At 39.3% G+C, this 18,102-nt stretch overlaps 1 protein-coding gene across 5 annotated transcripts in view; it reads right to left on the bottom strand.

Annotated features, from left to right (window-relative positions):
* Ralgapa2 (Ral GTPase activating protein catalytic subunit alpha 2) overlaps positions 1-18,102 on the bottom strand; it is a 281,098-nt gene that overhangs the window by 203,689 nt on the left and 59,307 nt on the right. For all 5 annotated transcript variants that reach the window (XM_035446794.1, XM_027421594.2, XM_035446793.1 and 2 more), the window contains exons 5-10: positions 12,869-12,912; positions 11,512-11,689; positions 10,415-10,530; positions 9,032-9,170; positions 7,094-7,293; positions 4,663-4,890 (exon numbers count right to left, since the gene is read on the bottom strand). In XM_035446794.1, coding sequence (XP_035302685.1) covers positions 4,663-4,890; positions 7,094-7,293; positions 9,032-9,170; positions 10,415-10,530; positions 11,512-11,689; positions 12,869-12,912 — 905 coding nt within the window. The remainder of the gene's footprint in view (positions 1-4,662; positions 4,891-7,093; positions 7,294-9,031; positions 9,171-10,414; positions 10,531-11,511; positions 11,690-12,868; positions 12,913-18,102) is intronic.

Below are 18,102 nucleotides of genomic sequence, written 5' to 3'. Positions count from 1 at the left end.
AGACATACAAGACAAACTCTGAAAAACATTATGTTTATAAAACTGGAAGCTGCTGTTCTGTTTACATCAGATGGACACCATCACAAAAAGCCACCAATGGATACCACTGGATCAGTAGACTGTGGGGGGCCAAGCCCCAGCAAATATATCTTTAGCACAACTCCTACACCTAAAGCTCAAGGAACACCATGGGAGAAAGGGTGGAAAAATTGTAAGAGCCAGAGGACCAAGAAATCTGCTTTGGGGTTGCATTTTCTAGAAAAGGCAACCTGAACAAGACCTGAGCAATGATAATCTCAAAAGCAACATTAACAGACATGGTAACTTAGAAAGGAGGAAATCTCAAGTAGTTCCACACCTAGATAAATAACTACAAGTAAGTAATGGCTGCTGACAAGAAGAATTACCCTCTCCCAGGGATGAGCCCTGCCTAACAGGTTATATAGTATAAAGTGACCAGCCCTGAAATTATATACATATATATATGTATATATATATATATATATAGTATATATATATATATATATATATATATATATTTATCAAAGCAGACTCAATGGGTTGTATTTAGATATTTGTATGGATGCGCGCGTGCGCGCGCGCGCGTGTGTGTGTGTGTGTGTGTGTGTGTGTGTGTGTGTGTGTGTGTATAACAATAATAAGCAAAGAAAAAGGACTCAATTTGAAAAGGAGATGGGGAAGGAGGAGGAGGAGGGACATGGGGGTTGGAAAGAGAATATGGGATGGGTTGGAGGGAAAAAAGGGAAATGAAGAAATGCTGTAATAACATTTTAACTTAAAAGTAAAAATTTAATTTAAAAAACTGCAAGTTTCTTAATGATAAACTACTCAAAACACAGGAATGCATAGTAACTAAATGTATAGTGTGCTACAAAGGGGAAACTCTAACTTAATAGTCTAGCTTCATAGCTTTTAGTCTATCTTTAAAATCCTTGAGTTTGGTGGCCACATGACTGGGGACTCTACTGCAGGTCTCCCACTAGCTTTGCTACAAAGGGCACCTCTTGCTGAAATGACCTAGTGGGTTAAATTCTTCTTTTTCGTGAAAAGCTTCATTTCACTATCTTACTCAGGGAAAGCTGTTCCTTTAGCCATCTTCCCCTATTCTCCAGAGACAGTTGCCTTTGGCTGTCCTGTTATGAAAGATGCCTTCTACACACTTTACTAACTGCAGAGTTAGCTATTCCTAGGAAAAGGACTTAAAATGTCATGGGTCATAAAGTTATTTAATCAGCAACTTTTTTTTTTTAGATTTACACAACAAACCTAGAACCTCTAGTGACTTACAGATACCAACAGTCTGTGCATCAGAAAAGCAAACTACCCACCCACAGCTAAGCACTGAGCCATACTCCTGGAATCCAGTTGGGGGGGGGGTTGAGTTAAAGGAGCCAAGACAGTGCTGGAGAAACCTGTAGAAACAGTTGACCTGACCTAGTGAGAGCACGAAGACCCCAGTTGTAAAGCTGGGGAACCAGTACTGAAACGAACCAAATCCTCTGAATGTGGGTGCCAGTTAGGAGGCCTGGGCAGTCTATGGGACCTCTAACAGTGGAGCCAGTGTTGATCCCCACTGCACAAATGGACTTCAGGAGCCCATTCCCTATGGAGGGATACTATTGCACCCCAGATACGGGAAGGGGGTCCTGGGCCCTCCTCCAGATGATATGACAGTCTTTGATGGTCTCTCAGTGGAGGGTCTCACTATCCCTGGGGAGGAGGTGGGAGGTAGGGTGGGGGGGTTGGTGGGGAACATGGGAGAATGGGAGGGAATGGGGGGATGTATATGTAAATATGAGTGCCTTTAAATTAAAATTAAAATTGAAATTAAAAAAAGAAAACAAACGACCAAAAATTCAGGATTACTGCTGTTCCTGCCAATTTCAAAGCCCTACCCACCCTGTGTCCCCACCCAAAATCAATTCCTATAAAGCCTTGTACCTGCAACACCTTACAAGATGGTGTCTTTTTCTTCTTCCTTTTTTTTTTTTTTTTTGAGATACCCAAGGGTCCTCATCTACAAACTTTCCAGCTTATTGCCAATAAAGCTCTTCTTTTTCCCCACCACCTTCTCTCTTTCAAATGTTTAGTTTCACCAAGTAGCAACAAAACTTAACTCTGCAGTGTCTTAGTCAGGGTTTCTATTGCCATGATAAACACCATGATCAAAGGTAAGGTGAGGAGGAAAGGGTTTATTTGGTTCATGTATTCCCATCACCATTCATCACTGAAGGAAGTCAGAACAGGAACTCAAACAGGGCAGGAATCTGGTGGAAGGAGCTGATGAAGAGGCCATAGAGAATGCTGCTTACTGGCATGTTCCTTATGGCTTGCTCAGCTTGCTTCTTATAGAACCCAGAGCCACCAGCCCAGGGATGGCACCACTCACAATGGACTGGGCCCTCCCCCATCACTAAGTAAGAAAATGCTCTACAGGCTTACCTGCAGCCCAATCTTAAAGCATTTCCTCAAATGAGGCTCCCTCCTCTAGTCTGTGTCAAGTTGACATAAAACTAGCCAGGACACACAGCTATGCTGCAACTGATGCTTATGCGAAAGTACTGCAAATACTCAGATCTTCAAAGGGAAAAAAAAGGAATATCTATAGCTATAACAGGATATTCTCATTGGATAAAAAGCAAACAAAACCAGAATAAAGCAGGGCAAGAAGCAAGCAAGGTATCAGGCTTGCTCATTAAAGCTACTTGCTTCAACCTGTCCCAGTTTTTACCTCTGCCACTCTGAGGCAGGTGCATGATCATTTCTTTACTCAATTTAGTCTATATTCTGCTTTAAGACTATACACTGATGTCTTCTTCTGTTACCATTATTCATTTCAAATTCTGTATTCTCCTTTTCTAGTATGTATTTGTCAGGTGTAACAGTTTCTTGCTTACTTCAAACATGTTCAAGTTTATATTTTTAAAACTGTTAAATGTACTCATCCCCAAGTTTCAACTTTACAACCAAAGTCCTTATAAAGTCTTCCTGGCTCTGATTTGTATGTCAAGAGGTCTGGTTACAAATTCCTAAGTGCAAGAGTGACCTAAGGTTATTACACCCAGCTAAGCTTCTGGCCACATTTACAAGAAAAAAACAAAAAACAAATAATAAACAAAACAAACAAGAACAACAAAAAAGCCTACATTCACTATTTTCAAAAGACCAAAGAAAGTGACTTTTGGGATACCTTAGAGTACTTGCTTTGTTGGATATTGTTTCTGTTTTTTGTTTGACAAAAACACAAACAAAAGCAAGCAAACAAACAAACAAAAAACAGAAACAATATCCAACAAAGCAAGTACTCTAAGGCAGTGGAACCAAGATGAATGATTTGCTAAACACAAAACTAAGATTAAACAACCCTATATATTATGATTCTTAATCAATTTCTGATAATGATACATTTATTTAGTTAGTCAGTTAGTTTGCTTGTTTTCTGAGACAAGGAAGACCTCATGCTAGTAGCCCAAGGTAATCTCAAGCTAGCGGTGTAGCTGAGACTTACTTTAAACTCCTGATCCTCCTGCCTCCATCTCCCAAATACTGAGATTACAGACTTTTAATCATAGTGGTACATTTATCCTTTATAAGATAAGTTTATAACGTAATAAAGTTGGCTAGCCACAATATTCCAGTCAAAATTGATCCTAGATGTTGTTGTGCCCCACTCAGGAGCACCAACCCTGCTGCAAACCTCAGGCATCAATTGCAGTCCAGCTTCTGATCTCTTCCTTTTTTTTCCCCGCTTCCTGCTTCAGCTCTTCCCAGCACCTTTCCTATCTGAGGTATGATATTCCAGGGTCCTAGACGAAAAAGCCTTTCTCTCCTTGACTCCCTTTCTCATCCATCTCTTTTCTCCTGTGTCACAAATATTTCTATTACATACTCATGTCACACAATGTTTCAGGAAAAGTAGAACTTTCTGAAAGAGCCTCTGGGTGTGTGAGCTCTGAAGCTCTGCGAATACTAGGTTCACTTGGTGTTAAGTACTAAAAATAGCTTCCTATCCACCCAGCTCTGAGTTGAGTTTGCTTCGGAAGCATAAAAGTATTTGTTCAAGTTTCCTACACTGTATAGTGATTTAAAAAAAAAAATGTAGGTCATTAAAAACTTGTGACAAACTAAAGATGGGCCTGGAAGGGCTATTACTTAATTTTATAATTTAGACCAAATAATCAGTACTATTGCTTACCTTGTCATAAATAAAACAATAATGCTACAGTTTGGATCTGGAACGCCCCATCCTCCCCTGGGCCCATGTGTAACTTGGTTCTGACTTGGCACTGTTGAGAAGCGGCATAAACTTTAAGAGGTATGGCTTAGTGGGATATTATAAGTCATGGCAGAGTATGCCCTCAGAAAAGACTGTAGGACTCTAGTTTCTTGCTCTTTTTTTCACACCCATCCATAAGGTAAATGGGCCTTACCTGATTCCTGTCCCTACCTTAATATACTGCCCTGCCCCAGGCCCAAAGCAACAGAACAAAGTGATCCTGGACTGAGACCCCTGAAACTGAGACAAAATGCACCTCCTATATTTAAGCTGAAGCCACTAAGCCATGTGTTAGAGCAATGGGAAGCTGCCTAACTCAAGAACAAAGATGACTTCAACTTCATGAATATATAACATACACTCACCTGTCGAAATACTTCATTCACAAAATTCACATAACCCCGTGTTGACAGGAGGATTTGCTGCACCATTTCATATACTGTTCGATGCTCTTCTTCAATGCTACAGAGACTGGAGTTGCTGAGTCTTCGGTCAGACAGGGTGCTACTGTTAGAATGGCTTTTGTCCTGCTCTGTGGACCCGTCACCATCCAGCCCTGGCACCTTTTCTTGTGCTGCACCTCCACCAACTGTCTGGAAAATGTCATCACATGTCATAGCAATCCACATCCTCAATCACCAGCACCCAGCAAAATTGAGTCTTGTCTTGCTCATTGCCTTTTGGGTTTTGTGTGTGTTGCAGTACTAGAGAAGGAACCCACAATCTTACATATGTGAGCATGTGCTCTGCCAAGAATCCACACCCCCAGACACAGGAGTTGTCTTGTTTCCAAGTACTCTGATTACCATCAACTTGCAAAGGGTATAGCAAGGTGCCTGAAGCATGACCCCTGAACTTCTATTTACCAATTTTCTAATTAATCAAATAATCCTTCCTCAACTCAGTGACTTAACAGGAAAACTACTATGTTATTTTAGGGAAGAGGGCTGTGAAATCTTGTCAGCTAAAAAGTTTAATTTGCATTTGTGAAACTACAAAAAAAGTTAATGTGTAAATGCAATTTGTGCCATCATCACACCAGAGCTCTATACTTACTCATTTACTCTGCTGTCACAAAGGTGTAAAAACTTGGAAGACTGCTTATAACAAAAGCATTGAGAATCAGCAGGCCCAGGCCCAAAAGGCGAACAGTTAACATTTTCCATGTTTTAAAACATTTTGTTCTTGGAGCCCCTAGTAGCCATATAAGAAATCCAATGACCTTGCTAGTGAAACAGTATAAACCAGTTCCAGATGAGCCAGCCTTCTCTCCAACTAGCAATAACAGGCACGAGAATGAAATCATCTTAGATCCTCCAGACCAACCAGCTAAAGTTAACCACTCAAGAGCCCATGAAATACACAAGATGTACTAAGCCAGATCCTGTCCCCCAAAGTAAAATAAAAAAATTAAGTTGAAAGGTTTCTGCTTTTAGAAACTAAGTCTTGAGGTTTATATTACAGCAATGAAATAACTAAAACAGCATGAAAAATTATGTAGCATCAAGCACCTTGACAAGGACAGTAATTGCTTTGTTGTTTTGTTTGGTGATTGCTTCCTTGTTTGTTTTGGTTTTGGTTTTTCAAGACAGAGCTTCTCTGTGCTTTCCTGGAACTCACTCTGTAGACCAGGCTGGCCTAGAACTCACAGAGATCCACCTACCTCTAACTCTGCAGCAGTAGGATTAAGTGTGTACCACCACACTTAGCTCCCTCACTTTAGATCTATGAAAGAATATTATATTTTAAATTGAAAATAAAAATTTTAAGGAAATAAATATAATCATTACCATTTTCATTTCATCTTCTAACTTCCAAAGTTTATTATAAACTTAAAGTTTTTTGGTTTTGTTTTGTTTGTTTTGAACTATCTTTCAGCAAACCCTCCTCATTCTTATTGTAATTCTATCCAGAGACTCTTGAAAACAAGCTTGCCCTCTGAGTACTCTGACAGGCTCCAGACTGCTTGGTGTTCCTTCTTCCACCAAGGATCTAGACTGCTTGGTGTTCCTCCTTCCACCCAGGCACCAATGACCCTGAAGTACATCAACTACTGATCTGCTTCCTCCAGCTTATATTTCCCCTGCTTGGATCAATGTCCTATTTCTGGATCCTCCTTGACATCAGCAAATCAATAAGTGCACTATACTTTCTGGCCCTATTCTTGGGCACAAGAAATAATAATAATCAACCCACACTAAGCCATGACCCTTCAGTAATGAGACTGATCTATAAGTTCTAAAAATAGTAGTGCTCTACCAAGCACACATACTGAAGACCCTACTACCTAAGAAGTCTGTTCTGAAGGCCTCAGACAAAGGCAGATGTCTTTCTAGAAACAACACCGTAAGAGAACAGCTACCCCAGGATCCTGAGCTGCTAGTCCAAGTCCTCTCCTGAGAAGGGAGAGGAGGGCATGAGCCCGCTCCATAGGTCACATCTACATAACCGGAGGCCCTTCCAGCTACTGGTGGCTAATGAAGAAAAGACAGGACCCTGTGCTTGTGCTCAGAAGAGACAACACTTAAGCAAAGGAGAAAGAAGGGAGACAGGAGAATACCCATGAGAGCTATCTTCGCAGAATTCTCCTTGTCCCTGAGACTGACTTCTTGTAGCCAATTCCAGGACTGCATGCCATTGTTTCAGACCAAAGCCCCCTCTGAAACCTCAGCCCTGCAGACAGGTGAGCCAGTAAATCAAAACCTACAAGAACCACAGTTCTATCAGTTTCTTTGCTAATGTGTGAGTGTGTTTATTACGTAAGAAAAAGAGACTTTAAAACAATGGCTGGCATACCTGGATGATTTTAGGCAATACATCAACTCCATTTTTAGTGTTTTGTGTTGCAGTTAAATATTTTTTTTCCAAAAAGAAAGTTACAATCCACTTAATGAAAACAACACGAGCTGCCATGTATGGAATTTTTGTACTGTAAATTGTTTCATTATCTCGAGTTATAGTAACATATACCGGCTTTGGTCTCAAATGGGGGATTTCTGATAGGAAGAAAAAGAATACATAGTAATTGAGTTAGTGAATCTTAACATTACATAATCTCTATGAATGGTTCCAATTAATAGACATATATTTATTTGTTTGAATAGCAACTAAAACTTACCACCTACAAATATTTAAAAACAGCATCTTCCAGAAGGATTGATTCTGATTTTGCCTTGCAGTATAAATAAAAAGAGGTGGCTGTTATTGCCTACATACTGCAAAAGTATATCACTATGCTAACTGCTCTCATTAACAATTTTGAGGATAATTTGGGAATACAATAGTGAATACATCTTCATTTCTGGTATAGCTAATTTAATGTAATTTTATGACTGGAACAAATGTAAAAGCAAACATGAACTTTAACCAAAAAAAAAATCTAAAGCTAGATATGGAGGTGCAAGTCTGTAATCCCTACACTCAGGAAGCCAAGACTTTTCATCTAAATAAACTCAGAAACTCAGTCTTCCTTAAGTTTCATCAACTGTAAACGCTATATGGCTGGATTTGAGATAGGAACTTGCCTTAAGTCCTACCCTGTATCTTAACTACTTCCTATATTCCTGGAGTACCTTGTTGAGGCTAAAACATTGACAATAAATAACTTTTTTGTTATTTCTTTTTCAATACAGAATCTCTACATTTAGCTAAAATTGGCTTCTAACTCACAATTCTCCTGCCTCAAGTTTCAAGACCTAGAATGCAGTTATGGGTCATTATGACTAGTTTCAATACATAACCTTCAATCTAATAACATTAACAATGTACAGTGTTTTTTCAATGAATACAAACAACACATGAAGTGAGACACAAATTTTGGAAAAAATATATATAAACACAGGATCTGGTACCCTTATAAGTCAGTTATTCTAGATATTTTTAAATTCACCAGGTCTCAGCTATTCTCCCTTCTCATGTGTCTGTGTCCATGAGTCTGAGTCCATGAGTCCATGAGTCCATGAGTCTGTGTGTGTGTGTGTGTGTGTGTGTGTGTGTGTGTGTGTGTGTGTGTGTGTGTGTGTGTGTGTGCACATCTTACAGATACAGTCCCTTGTGACCTTTACTCCTCCAAAGTTTTTCTCCTCCGAGGTTACTCTTGATTATCCACCTAACTAATTTCATGTTTTTGTAGGGAGAAGATTTGTTCCCACTTTCACCCCTGTAAGGGATTATTTCATGCTGTGAATTCTAATTTCTTGCAAAAGGAAATTTTAGGAGCTAAGTTAAATGTTCCTTTCTGTTTCCTAGCATTCTGGGGCCTCCTGTCCCTAGACTGTCACATCATTCAAGCACCTCCCTATATATTCAAGCATCTACCTGTCAGTATGCTGGTAGATAAGAGCCCCAATATAAAGTGCATCCCTCCAGCAGGTGTGTGCCCTGGCCTGGATTGCCTAACCATTGAGCAGGGTCTGACATCACTATAACTCATTCCCCATAAGAGAAGACTGAGAAATGCAAAATATGACTTTAAAAAGTGGCAAACGTACAAAGATATCAGAGTTTAAATTATCTTTATAGAAACCACGGTCCCCTTTATTTCAATGAGGCAAGATCTCTTAGTGAGTTTACATAAATAAATCATTCATTAGTTAACATTAACTTCTCACAATAACATTACCATCCAATAGGAACATAAAATGACTATTTTGCCTTAAACTATCACAAGGATTACTATGAAATCTACTGTAGTCCCTGTGGATAACATCCACACAGGAATCAAAGAGTACTTACCAAGTACAGGTTTGTAGATGTTGGTTAACTTAGTAAATGATGGAAACAAATGAGGAAGATAATACTTTCGAAACAATGTAAAAAGAAATTTAAAACCAGTATCTTGATTCTCCTTATTCTTCCACTCCAAGCTTGCAGCCTTTGGATATTATGTGAGAAAGAACATTTGTATATTTACAGTTTAAATTAACATATACCAACATGGATGATTTTAGATTAAAATCCCTACTATAAGTGTTTATATGATAATATTGATAATAATATAATGAAATCATATCTGAACAAAGCTCAAAGAATACCCATGAACCCATGACTGAGTGTCACAGATCCTACTTATTTTGCTAAAGGGACACACTATCAAACTGCCTTCTAATACTCTTTTATTTCCATAGTTAGCACACCTCACACCCCTCATCAGAAAAGCTTCTTCATGTGGCAGATGGTGGTTAGCAGAGATTCACAACTGTTCAAAACAGAAAGAATAAGTGACCGTGGAATGCTCAGCCCCCAAACACAGCGACTATATGTATTACCTTTCCCCATAGCTCGGGGAACATCTTGGAAAAAGGGGTAGAAAATTCTAAATGTCAGAGGTCAGGAAGGACTAAGACAAAATAGCTGTCTCCTACACGTGGCAGGGCATGTCACAGCACCTGTGGTTGCCTGCACAAAGTCAAGCCAATCAACATTTTAAAATGGACAGATGAGGAGCTTTTGGCAGGCGATAGCTGCTGGGTGAAAGAGTTTGTTTTCTTCAGCAGTGTGGCCCATGGTAGGCTGCTCATGATCCAATGGATGGCCCTACATCTATGTACATCTGGGCATCTCTAACTGTACTTGGTGGGTTGTTTTTAAAAGGAGGTGCCAGGTTAGGTGGCATACTCAGGAGGCAGAGACAGGTGGAATTTGAGGCCAACATGATCTACATAGCAAGTTCTAGGCCAGCCAGATCTACAGAGTGAGACGCTGACTCAAAAAAAAAGAAGAAAGAAAAAAAGGAAGAAGAGGGGAAGGTATGAAGTTGGAAGGATGAGAGGAGAGGAGGGGGAGATAGAAAGAAGAGGCAGAGAGAGGCATGAAGATGATCTAAATTTGTGTATGAAGTCACTGTTTTTTCTTAAGTAAAAATACCTTAAATAATTCACACAAAAAAAGTGTTCACACCAAGTATTGCTGAAGTGACCAAGCAATGATGCATGCCCTGTGTTTAATGAATCACCACATAAAATCACCCCAGGGAAAGCAATATAGACACCCAGAAAAAAAGAGGCAGTAACTCTCCTTCCTACAAAGATAAGCCCACCAGTCAGCCTGGTTCTTCTCTGACATGGATAACCACATATTTTAACAGTATGTGAAGAAAAAAGCAGGTTTTTCTCTGACCTGGATAACCATATATTTCAACAGTATTTGAAGAAAAAAGCAGGTCTGGTCCTCGGCAATCTTCTCTCCTGATATGGCTGGCAGAAGTGGGGTGATTTCTTCTGGGTATATTTTTGCTAAAAGGTAAAAAATAACGAGAACTTATTCATCAAAGTTAAATTTTAAATAAGGGTTTAAAAATGGTCTCTATTACAACACATCTATTCAGCCACTGGAACTGCTCAGACTGAACCCCAACCAGTATGAACAAGGGCTTAGGGCCCAATATAGAGGTCCACAGAGTCTTTTCTTCATTGAACCACTCTTTCCCATTCAGATTTTGTCTTGGTCAGACTAACATCCAATGCAATGAAGTATTACACAGTAAGGTCACACTCTCGGGGCACAGATAGTCCAATGAGAAATTTTCTCATTATAATTTAATAGAAAATGGGCTCCAAGTTTTTTGTTCTGGTTTGTTTGTTTGTTTTGTTTTTTAAGACAGAGTCTCTCATATAGCCTCAAAGGCTGGCCTCTAACTTATTAGGTATTAGATTAGGTATTAAGGCTGACGTTAAAATCCTGATTCTCCTCCTGCTTCCACCTCCTCCTCCAAGTGCTGAGATCACAGGCTTATGCCACCACTTCCTATATCCTAAGTGTTTTATTCTTTTTTTTTTTTTTTTTAATGAGACTGTGAGTTGAACCTATGGCCTTGATTATAATGTCTTTAGGAATCCTCTGTGAATCACAAGGAAAAACTACTCTTCAAGCTTTATCAGAATTCCTATTCAAGAACATCAACACCAAGGAAGCCCTCAAAGTAAGCTCAAAAGTAATTTCAGGGGCTTGAGAGATAGCTCAGAAGTTAAGAACACTTGGCTTGCTGCTCTTCTAGAGGATCTGAGTTTGGCTCGAAGCACCCATGTCAGGAGGCTATCACTTGTAACTCTGGCTCCTAAGAAATCTGGTGTCCTCTTCTGGCTTGAGTACCCATACATGCAAGGAATACACTTAAAGACACACACGCACATGTGCAAACACACACATATACATATCTCTAAAAATAAAAATCGAAAGAGTCATTTCAGCATGTCAACCCTGCTAATGCTGCTTACCATCAACTACACTAGGGCTAGGGTTGATGAGTGTCTCCAGTGTACAGGGCCCCCTGGATGACAGGACTGCTGGGAAACCAGGCACCAGGCAAGCAAAAATCAGCACCTGCTCTTCTGCACAGTTTGTCTGAAGTGCTTGAAGCCACAAAAGAAACAGTCTGATTCCTTCACATCTTATCTAAAAACAAAATTAAAAACAAAAAAAATCAAACATTTAACACATATTTATACATATTTATAGAAATGCTTTGCAATGGAGCATCAGTCTTAATAAAAAAAAGAAAAAGAAAGCGAGAGACAGACAGACAGACAGAGTCAGGTCGGGTATGGTAGTATAACTATAATCCCAGCACTTAGGAGTCTGAAATAGGAAAACCTTAGTTTCAGGCCAGCCTGAGCTTCAAAGCATGATCCTGCCAACCCCAAAATAGAGAAAGGGAAGGAAGTCAGGGAGGGAGAGGGAATAAAGGTATCATTAAAGTACAAAAACTCTTCCCTCAGTGACAAGCAAGGATTCAATATAGTACAAAGGCAAAAGCTTGGGCACTAGAGCTAGGGAGCCTGGACTCAAATTCCACCCTCTGTTACTGTCTAGCTTTGATACATGGAGAATCACTTGACTTCTCTATGTCTTAATTGCCCCATCTCTGAAATGGGAGGAGAGAGTGAGTTAACATGCATAAGGCACATAAAGCAGTGTCTAGATCTCACTGAACTATTAATAGTATTTCATTCTCTAAGGCAACAGTATCCTCATCATCAATGCTCAATTGTCTGTGGGAACAAGGAAGAGATACTCTCCTTCCCCATTTACTCTATGGGAGAACAGAGCAGAATTTCAGTCATGTTAACACAATGTTTTTTTGGCACTAATGGGACTCTGAAGAGCTGGCTGAGTGAAACGGGGCTGCTTTCCAGCTTGCCTGCCTCATGTCCCTCCCTCCCTCCCCTTCATCATGATCTAAATGGTGAGCAGTACCCAACAGAAAACAAACCAACATGCCCCCTTTTCACTCTAAACTCACTTCCTTCTCAACCCTCTTTTACAATTAAAAAACACACACTCATCCTTTTCTGTGTTCCTAAATGATTAAAAAGATGTCAATAAAAAAATATATAAGTAAATGAGAATTAAAAAATGTGTTAAACTGAAGGAATGTTCCCTCAGCCTTTAATCACAACCATCTATAACTCAAGTTACAGAGGCTCCAACACCCTCTTCTGACCTCTGCTAGCACCAAGAACACATGTGGAGCATATACATACATTCAGGCAAAACACTCAAACATACAATAAAATAAATACATATTAAAAATGTAAAGAAATATTCCATTGTACTTTCATCAAAAATGATTACCTTAATAGAATTTCCAGTGTGTAGAAGCTTCTTTAAAGTTGAGCCTGGAAGTTTAAAATAACTAATTAGAAATAGAGTATACTAATAAATGTTTAAGGCATACGAGGAAATACTTAATATCCATATCTATTTTATTCTATTTTTATTTATGCATGTAGATGTGATGCATGCATGCATGCATGTACATGTATGTGTGTGTATGTGTGTGCACTATTAGTGTGGTTGACCTCAGAGCCAGAAGAGGGCACTGGGTCCCCTGGAGCTAGAGTTATAGCCAGTTGTAAGCCACAATGTGTGGGTGCTTGGAACCAAATCCATGTCATCTGCAAGAGCAGCAAGCGCTCTTAACACAACAGTCCTCAAATACCTGTTTAGAGATCAGCTTTAGAAAGGAAAAAAGAATTCATGCCTTTTTAAAAAATATAATGCTGACCTTCAAAGACAAACAACTACACAGGAGAAGAGATAACTTTAAAGAGAGCAGTACTTTGATTATGAGCCTCTTAAGAATTCTTTTTTAAAAGTTCAAATGACTGACATTCCTAGTACAGATGCATTTGCTCATCCATTCCATTGCTGATCTAGGAAAAGGAACCAGCCAAGACATTCATCAACTGATGAATAGATAGATAGTAAAAATAAGATACATATATACAATGGAATCTTATTCAATTTTAAAGAAAAAAATGAAATGTACAGGTAAATGAGAAGAGCCAGAAAAAAATTAGACTGAGTAAGTCACCCAGGTCCAGAAAGACAAAATCTTATGAAATGAGAGGTCCCCAAACAATACAAGTTGTTGCTATTCTTCCTGGCTGTCCACCAGAACTAGATGATAAGACCCTATTCCTGAAGATATCACATGTTTTGGATGCAAGAGATAGCAAAATCAGGCTGGAGATGGGTCAGGAACTTCCTCTTGGTTAGGTAGCTTTCAGAGTGCCTCCAACCTCCCCCTAAGAGCACTGAGATTACAAACTCACTGTCAGGGCTGACTTTTAGTATGCCCTATGTATATGAACTAGAGTGGTTGATAACCGCACAAAAGTGCGCACATCTTGTCCGACAGGTCAGAATTCTAATTTGTAAGGCTCACAGCTGGGAAAGACTATTGACACATTTCTCTTCCAGGAATCTGCATAGCACCTTCCAGCACTATGGCTTGCACTGATGACTGTATTGTTGGGGGCAGGGGACTTCTGGGACCCCTCTGACAAACAATTTACAAGGAGTTATTTCACACCTCACACAGGAATTTTTGTTTGGTATGCAATGTCTTCAGAGAGCAGCATTGTCCAGCTATGCTCGTTTCTCTTTTCAAAAACTTGTATTTTTGAGATGTTAGCCATATCTCATAGTGTAACATCTGAAATATATTAATAAGGGGTTACAGAGATAGCTCAGTGTCTCGGACTGACAGAAAACTTGCTGTGTAGACCAGGCTGGCCTTAAACTCCAGAAATCCACCTGCCTCTGCTTCTAGAGTGCTGGGATTAAAAGTATATGCCACAAATAAAAATCTTTTAAAGATATTTCAAAACTATTTTCCCAGCTAAAAGTTGATAAAGATGTTTTTAATCTAACTTTATTACAAAGTTCTTTGCTATCTTTATTTTGTTCTTTCTTTAAAAATCTGTTCTCTCCCTCATGTCTCAAACCAGTAAAGTGAATAGTACATACACCATCAGTTGGTCCTTTAACAGGAAAGGTTGGGGGCACAAAGTGGCAAGTAGAGGAAGAACACAGAATTGTCTGGCATTTCTACATCCATTGCAAATACATAGGAACAGTGGTTCATTGAAGGAAGTAAATTCATCAAAATAGCTTTAAAAATGGATCAAGGACCTAACTGTGAAAAATAACTAGAAAATTACTAGGAGAAAATAGGCCAGGTGTGGCGGTGCCCTTTGAATGCCAAGCAGGTAGATCTCTGTGAATTCCAGGCCAAGCTGTCTACACAGTGGGACGGGGGTGGGGGTGGGGGGGAGTAGGGGAGGCACGTGAACAAACACAGGAAATCTTTATGACTTTGTATTAATAAAAGATTCCCTATCCCATGCCCATCTGAAGAGCTAGTGGCAACTGATGGCTGCTGAAGGAGGGAGAGTCAATTCTTCAGAGTTGTGGGCCCTGAGAGGCTACCCATGCTCCAGTGCAAGGTATGCTCCTACACCTATGCCCTTATAGGAAGCAGTAAAAGGATTCAACAATATTTTCTTAAAGAGAGAGAGAAAGAAGTTTGGAGGGAAACGTAGTTGGACAGATGAAGAAGGAATTGGAAGGAAGGGAATGAGGAATAACTTTGATCCACACATTATATGCACACATGAATAATAAATAAAATATTTTTAAGGATTTGTAGATACCACAATAAAAACTATAACCCATAAAAATGGTAAATTGGACTTCTTTAAAATTAAAAACATTGTTCTTCAAAATAAGAGTAAAATATGGAGAAAATATTTCCAAGGCATATATCTGATAAGACTTCCATCCAAAGTAATGGAACCCCCCAAAAATAAAAATTAAGAAAATAAAACAATGTAACTTTTAAAGGGGCAGTCTTGAAATACATGTTACCAGAGACACAGAAATCACATGAAAAGAAGTTCAAGACTATGAGTCAATGAAACAGCACAACCAAAACTAAACACTGACGATAACATCTGCTATTAACTGAACTGTGACACTGCTGAGGACATAAAATGATATAGCTACTCTGCAAAAGAATTTACCAGTTAAGTGTACTCTACAGGAGATAAGAAAGCTTATGTCTAGCTAAAGACCTGTACACAAATGTCTAACAGTAGTTTCATGCATAAAAACCAAATATGAGAATCAACTGAACACTATATCAGCAAGAGAATGGATCAACAGATAATAGCAAAGCCATACAGTGGAATTCTGTTCTACTCAGAAATAAAAAGGAATAAACTATTGGTATATAGCATACAGATGAATCTCAAGAGAAGTAGAGCATAAAAGATGCTGTGCTGGCTACTTTTATTCAACTTGATAAAAGCTATTGTCATCTGAGAGAAGGGAACCTCAATTAAGAAAATGCCTCCAAGAGGACCTCCTGAAACTGAGAAGCTTCTGTAAGGGAAAGGACACAGTCAGCAAGACAAAACGGCAGCCCGCAGAATGGGAAAAGATAGTCACCAACCCCACATCTGACTCTGGCTGATCTCCAAAATATACAAAGAACTCAAGAAGCTAGTCTCCAAAACACCAAATTAAAAAGTGGGGTACAGAACTAAATAGACAATTCTCAATAGAGGAATCTAAAATGGCTGAAAGACACATAAGAAAGTGTTCAACAGACTTAGCCATCAGGGAAATGCAAATCAAAACAACTCTGAAATACCATCTTACACCTGTCAGAATGGCTAAAATCAAAAACACCAATGATAGTTTATACTGGAGAGAATGTGGAGAAAGGGGAACACTTCTCCACTGCTGGTGGAAGTGCCAACTTGTACAGCCACTTTGGAAATCAGTATGGCAACTCCTCAAGAAAATGGGAAGCAGTCTACCACAAGATCCAGCAATTCACTCTTAGGCATATACCCAAAAGAAGCACATTCATACAACAAGGACATCTGTTCAACGATGTTCACAGCAACACTATCTGTAATAGCCAGAAATTGGAAGCAGCCTAGATGCCCCTCAACTGAAGAATGGATAGAAAAAAATGTGGTAATTTACACAATGGAGTACTACTCAGCAGAAAACAAAACAAAACAAAACAATGGAATCTTGAAATTTGCAGGAAAATGGATGGAACTAGAAGAAACCATTCTGATCGAGGTAACCCAATCACAAAAAGACAAACATGGTATGTACTCACTCATATGTGGATTTTAGACATAGAGTAAAGGATTACCAGCCTACAACCCACACTGCCAGAGAAGCTAGTAAACAAGGAGGACCCTAAGAGAGACATACATGTTCCCCTGGAGAAGGGGAAAGGGTCAAGATCCCCTGAGCAAATTGGGAGCACGGGAAGTGGGGGGGAGGGAGCTACTAGAATGAAAAGGGAAGAAGAGGAAGAATGCAGAGGTCATAAGAGAGCAGAAAGGTTGAGTCAGGGGAAGAATAGAAGAAAGGATATGTGATAGGTAGGGTTTTAGTTGGGGGGTGGTAGGGGAGGACGGGAGAGAGAAGGGAACTGGGATTGTCATGTAAAGCAATCTTATTTCTAATTCAAATTAAAAAAATCTGAAAACAAAATAAAAAAAGTACTCGGGAGGCAGAAGCAGGCGGATCTCTTGAGTTCGAGGCCAGCCTGGTCTCCAGAGCGACTGCCAGGATAGGCTCCAAAGCTACACAGAGAAACCCTGTCTCGAAAAACCAAAAAAAAAAAAAAAAAAAAAAAAGAAAAGAAAAAAGAAAGAAAGAAAAGAAAATGCCTCTATAACCTCAGGCTGTAGGCAAACCTGTAGAGGATTTTCCTAATTGGTGATTGATGTGGGAGGGGCCAGCCCACTATAGAACTTACCACCCTGAGCTGGTGGGTCCTGGGTTCTATAGGAAAGAAAGTTGAACAAGCCATGAGGACCAAGCCAGTAAGCATCAGCTCCAGCCTCCAAGTTCCTGCTGAGTTTGAGTTCCTACCTTGCCTTCCCTCAGTGATTCAGGATATGTAAACCAAAGAAAGCCTTTCCTTTCCAAGTTGGTCATGGTGTTTCATCACAGCAATAATAATTTTAACTAAGGCAGGTGTCAAACAAACAAAAAAGAAAAGTGCTACATGATTCTATCTAAACAAATTCTAGAAAATGCAAAGGCAGACTAGTGGTGGGTTTGAAGAAATTCAACATATCAATTTTATTTCTTTTATGGGTTTTACTTTCAGTGTCATATCTAGGAAATCTTGTGAAATGTACTAGTAGTTGGGGCTGAAGTAGGAAAGAAGGGAACAGATGGATTACTAAGGAAGTTGAGGAAATTTGGGATGGATGCTACAATCATGATATTTTTTATATATTCTGTTTATTCCACCTCTAATAAAGCTGTTTTATAAATAATAATAATAATAATAATAATAATAATAATAATAATAATAATAATCAGAACAGGTGGCCTAGAAGTGACTAGGTAAGAGATTAGAAGGATGGAGGTTTGTGATCAGACAGATAGCCATATGATAATAAAGAAACCACTTGAGGATGAGGACACAGACAACAAGCTTATGGATAACAAGGAGAAGGAACAGGAGAGAACAAGACCAT

Source organism: Cricetulus griseus, chromosome 6 (genome assembly GCF_003668045.3).
Source record: "Cricetulus griseus strain 17A/GY chromosome 6, alternate assembly CriGri-PICRH-1.0, whole genome shotgun sequence".
Lineage (NCBI taxonomy): Eukaryota > Metazoa > Chordata > Mammalia > Rodentia > Cricetidae > Cricetulus > Cricetulus griseus.
The sequence above is the reverse complement of the archived record's forward strand: the minus strand, read 5'-3'. Positions and strand labels throughout refer to the sequence as shown.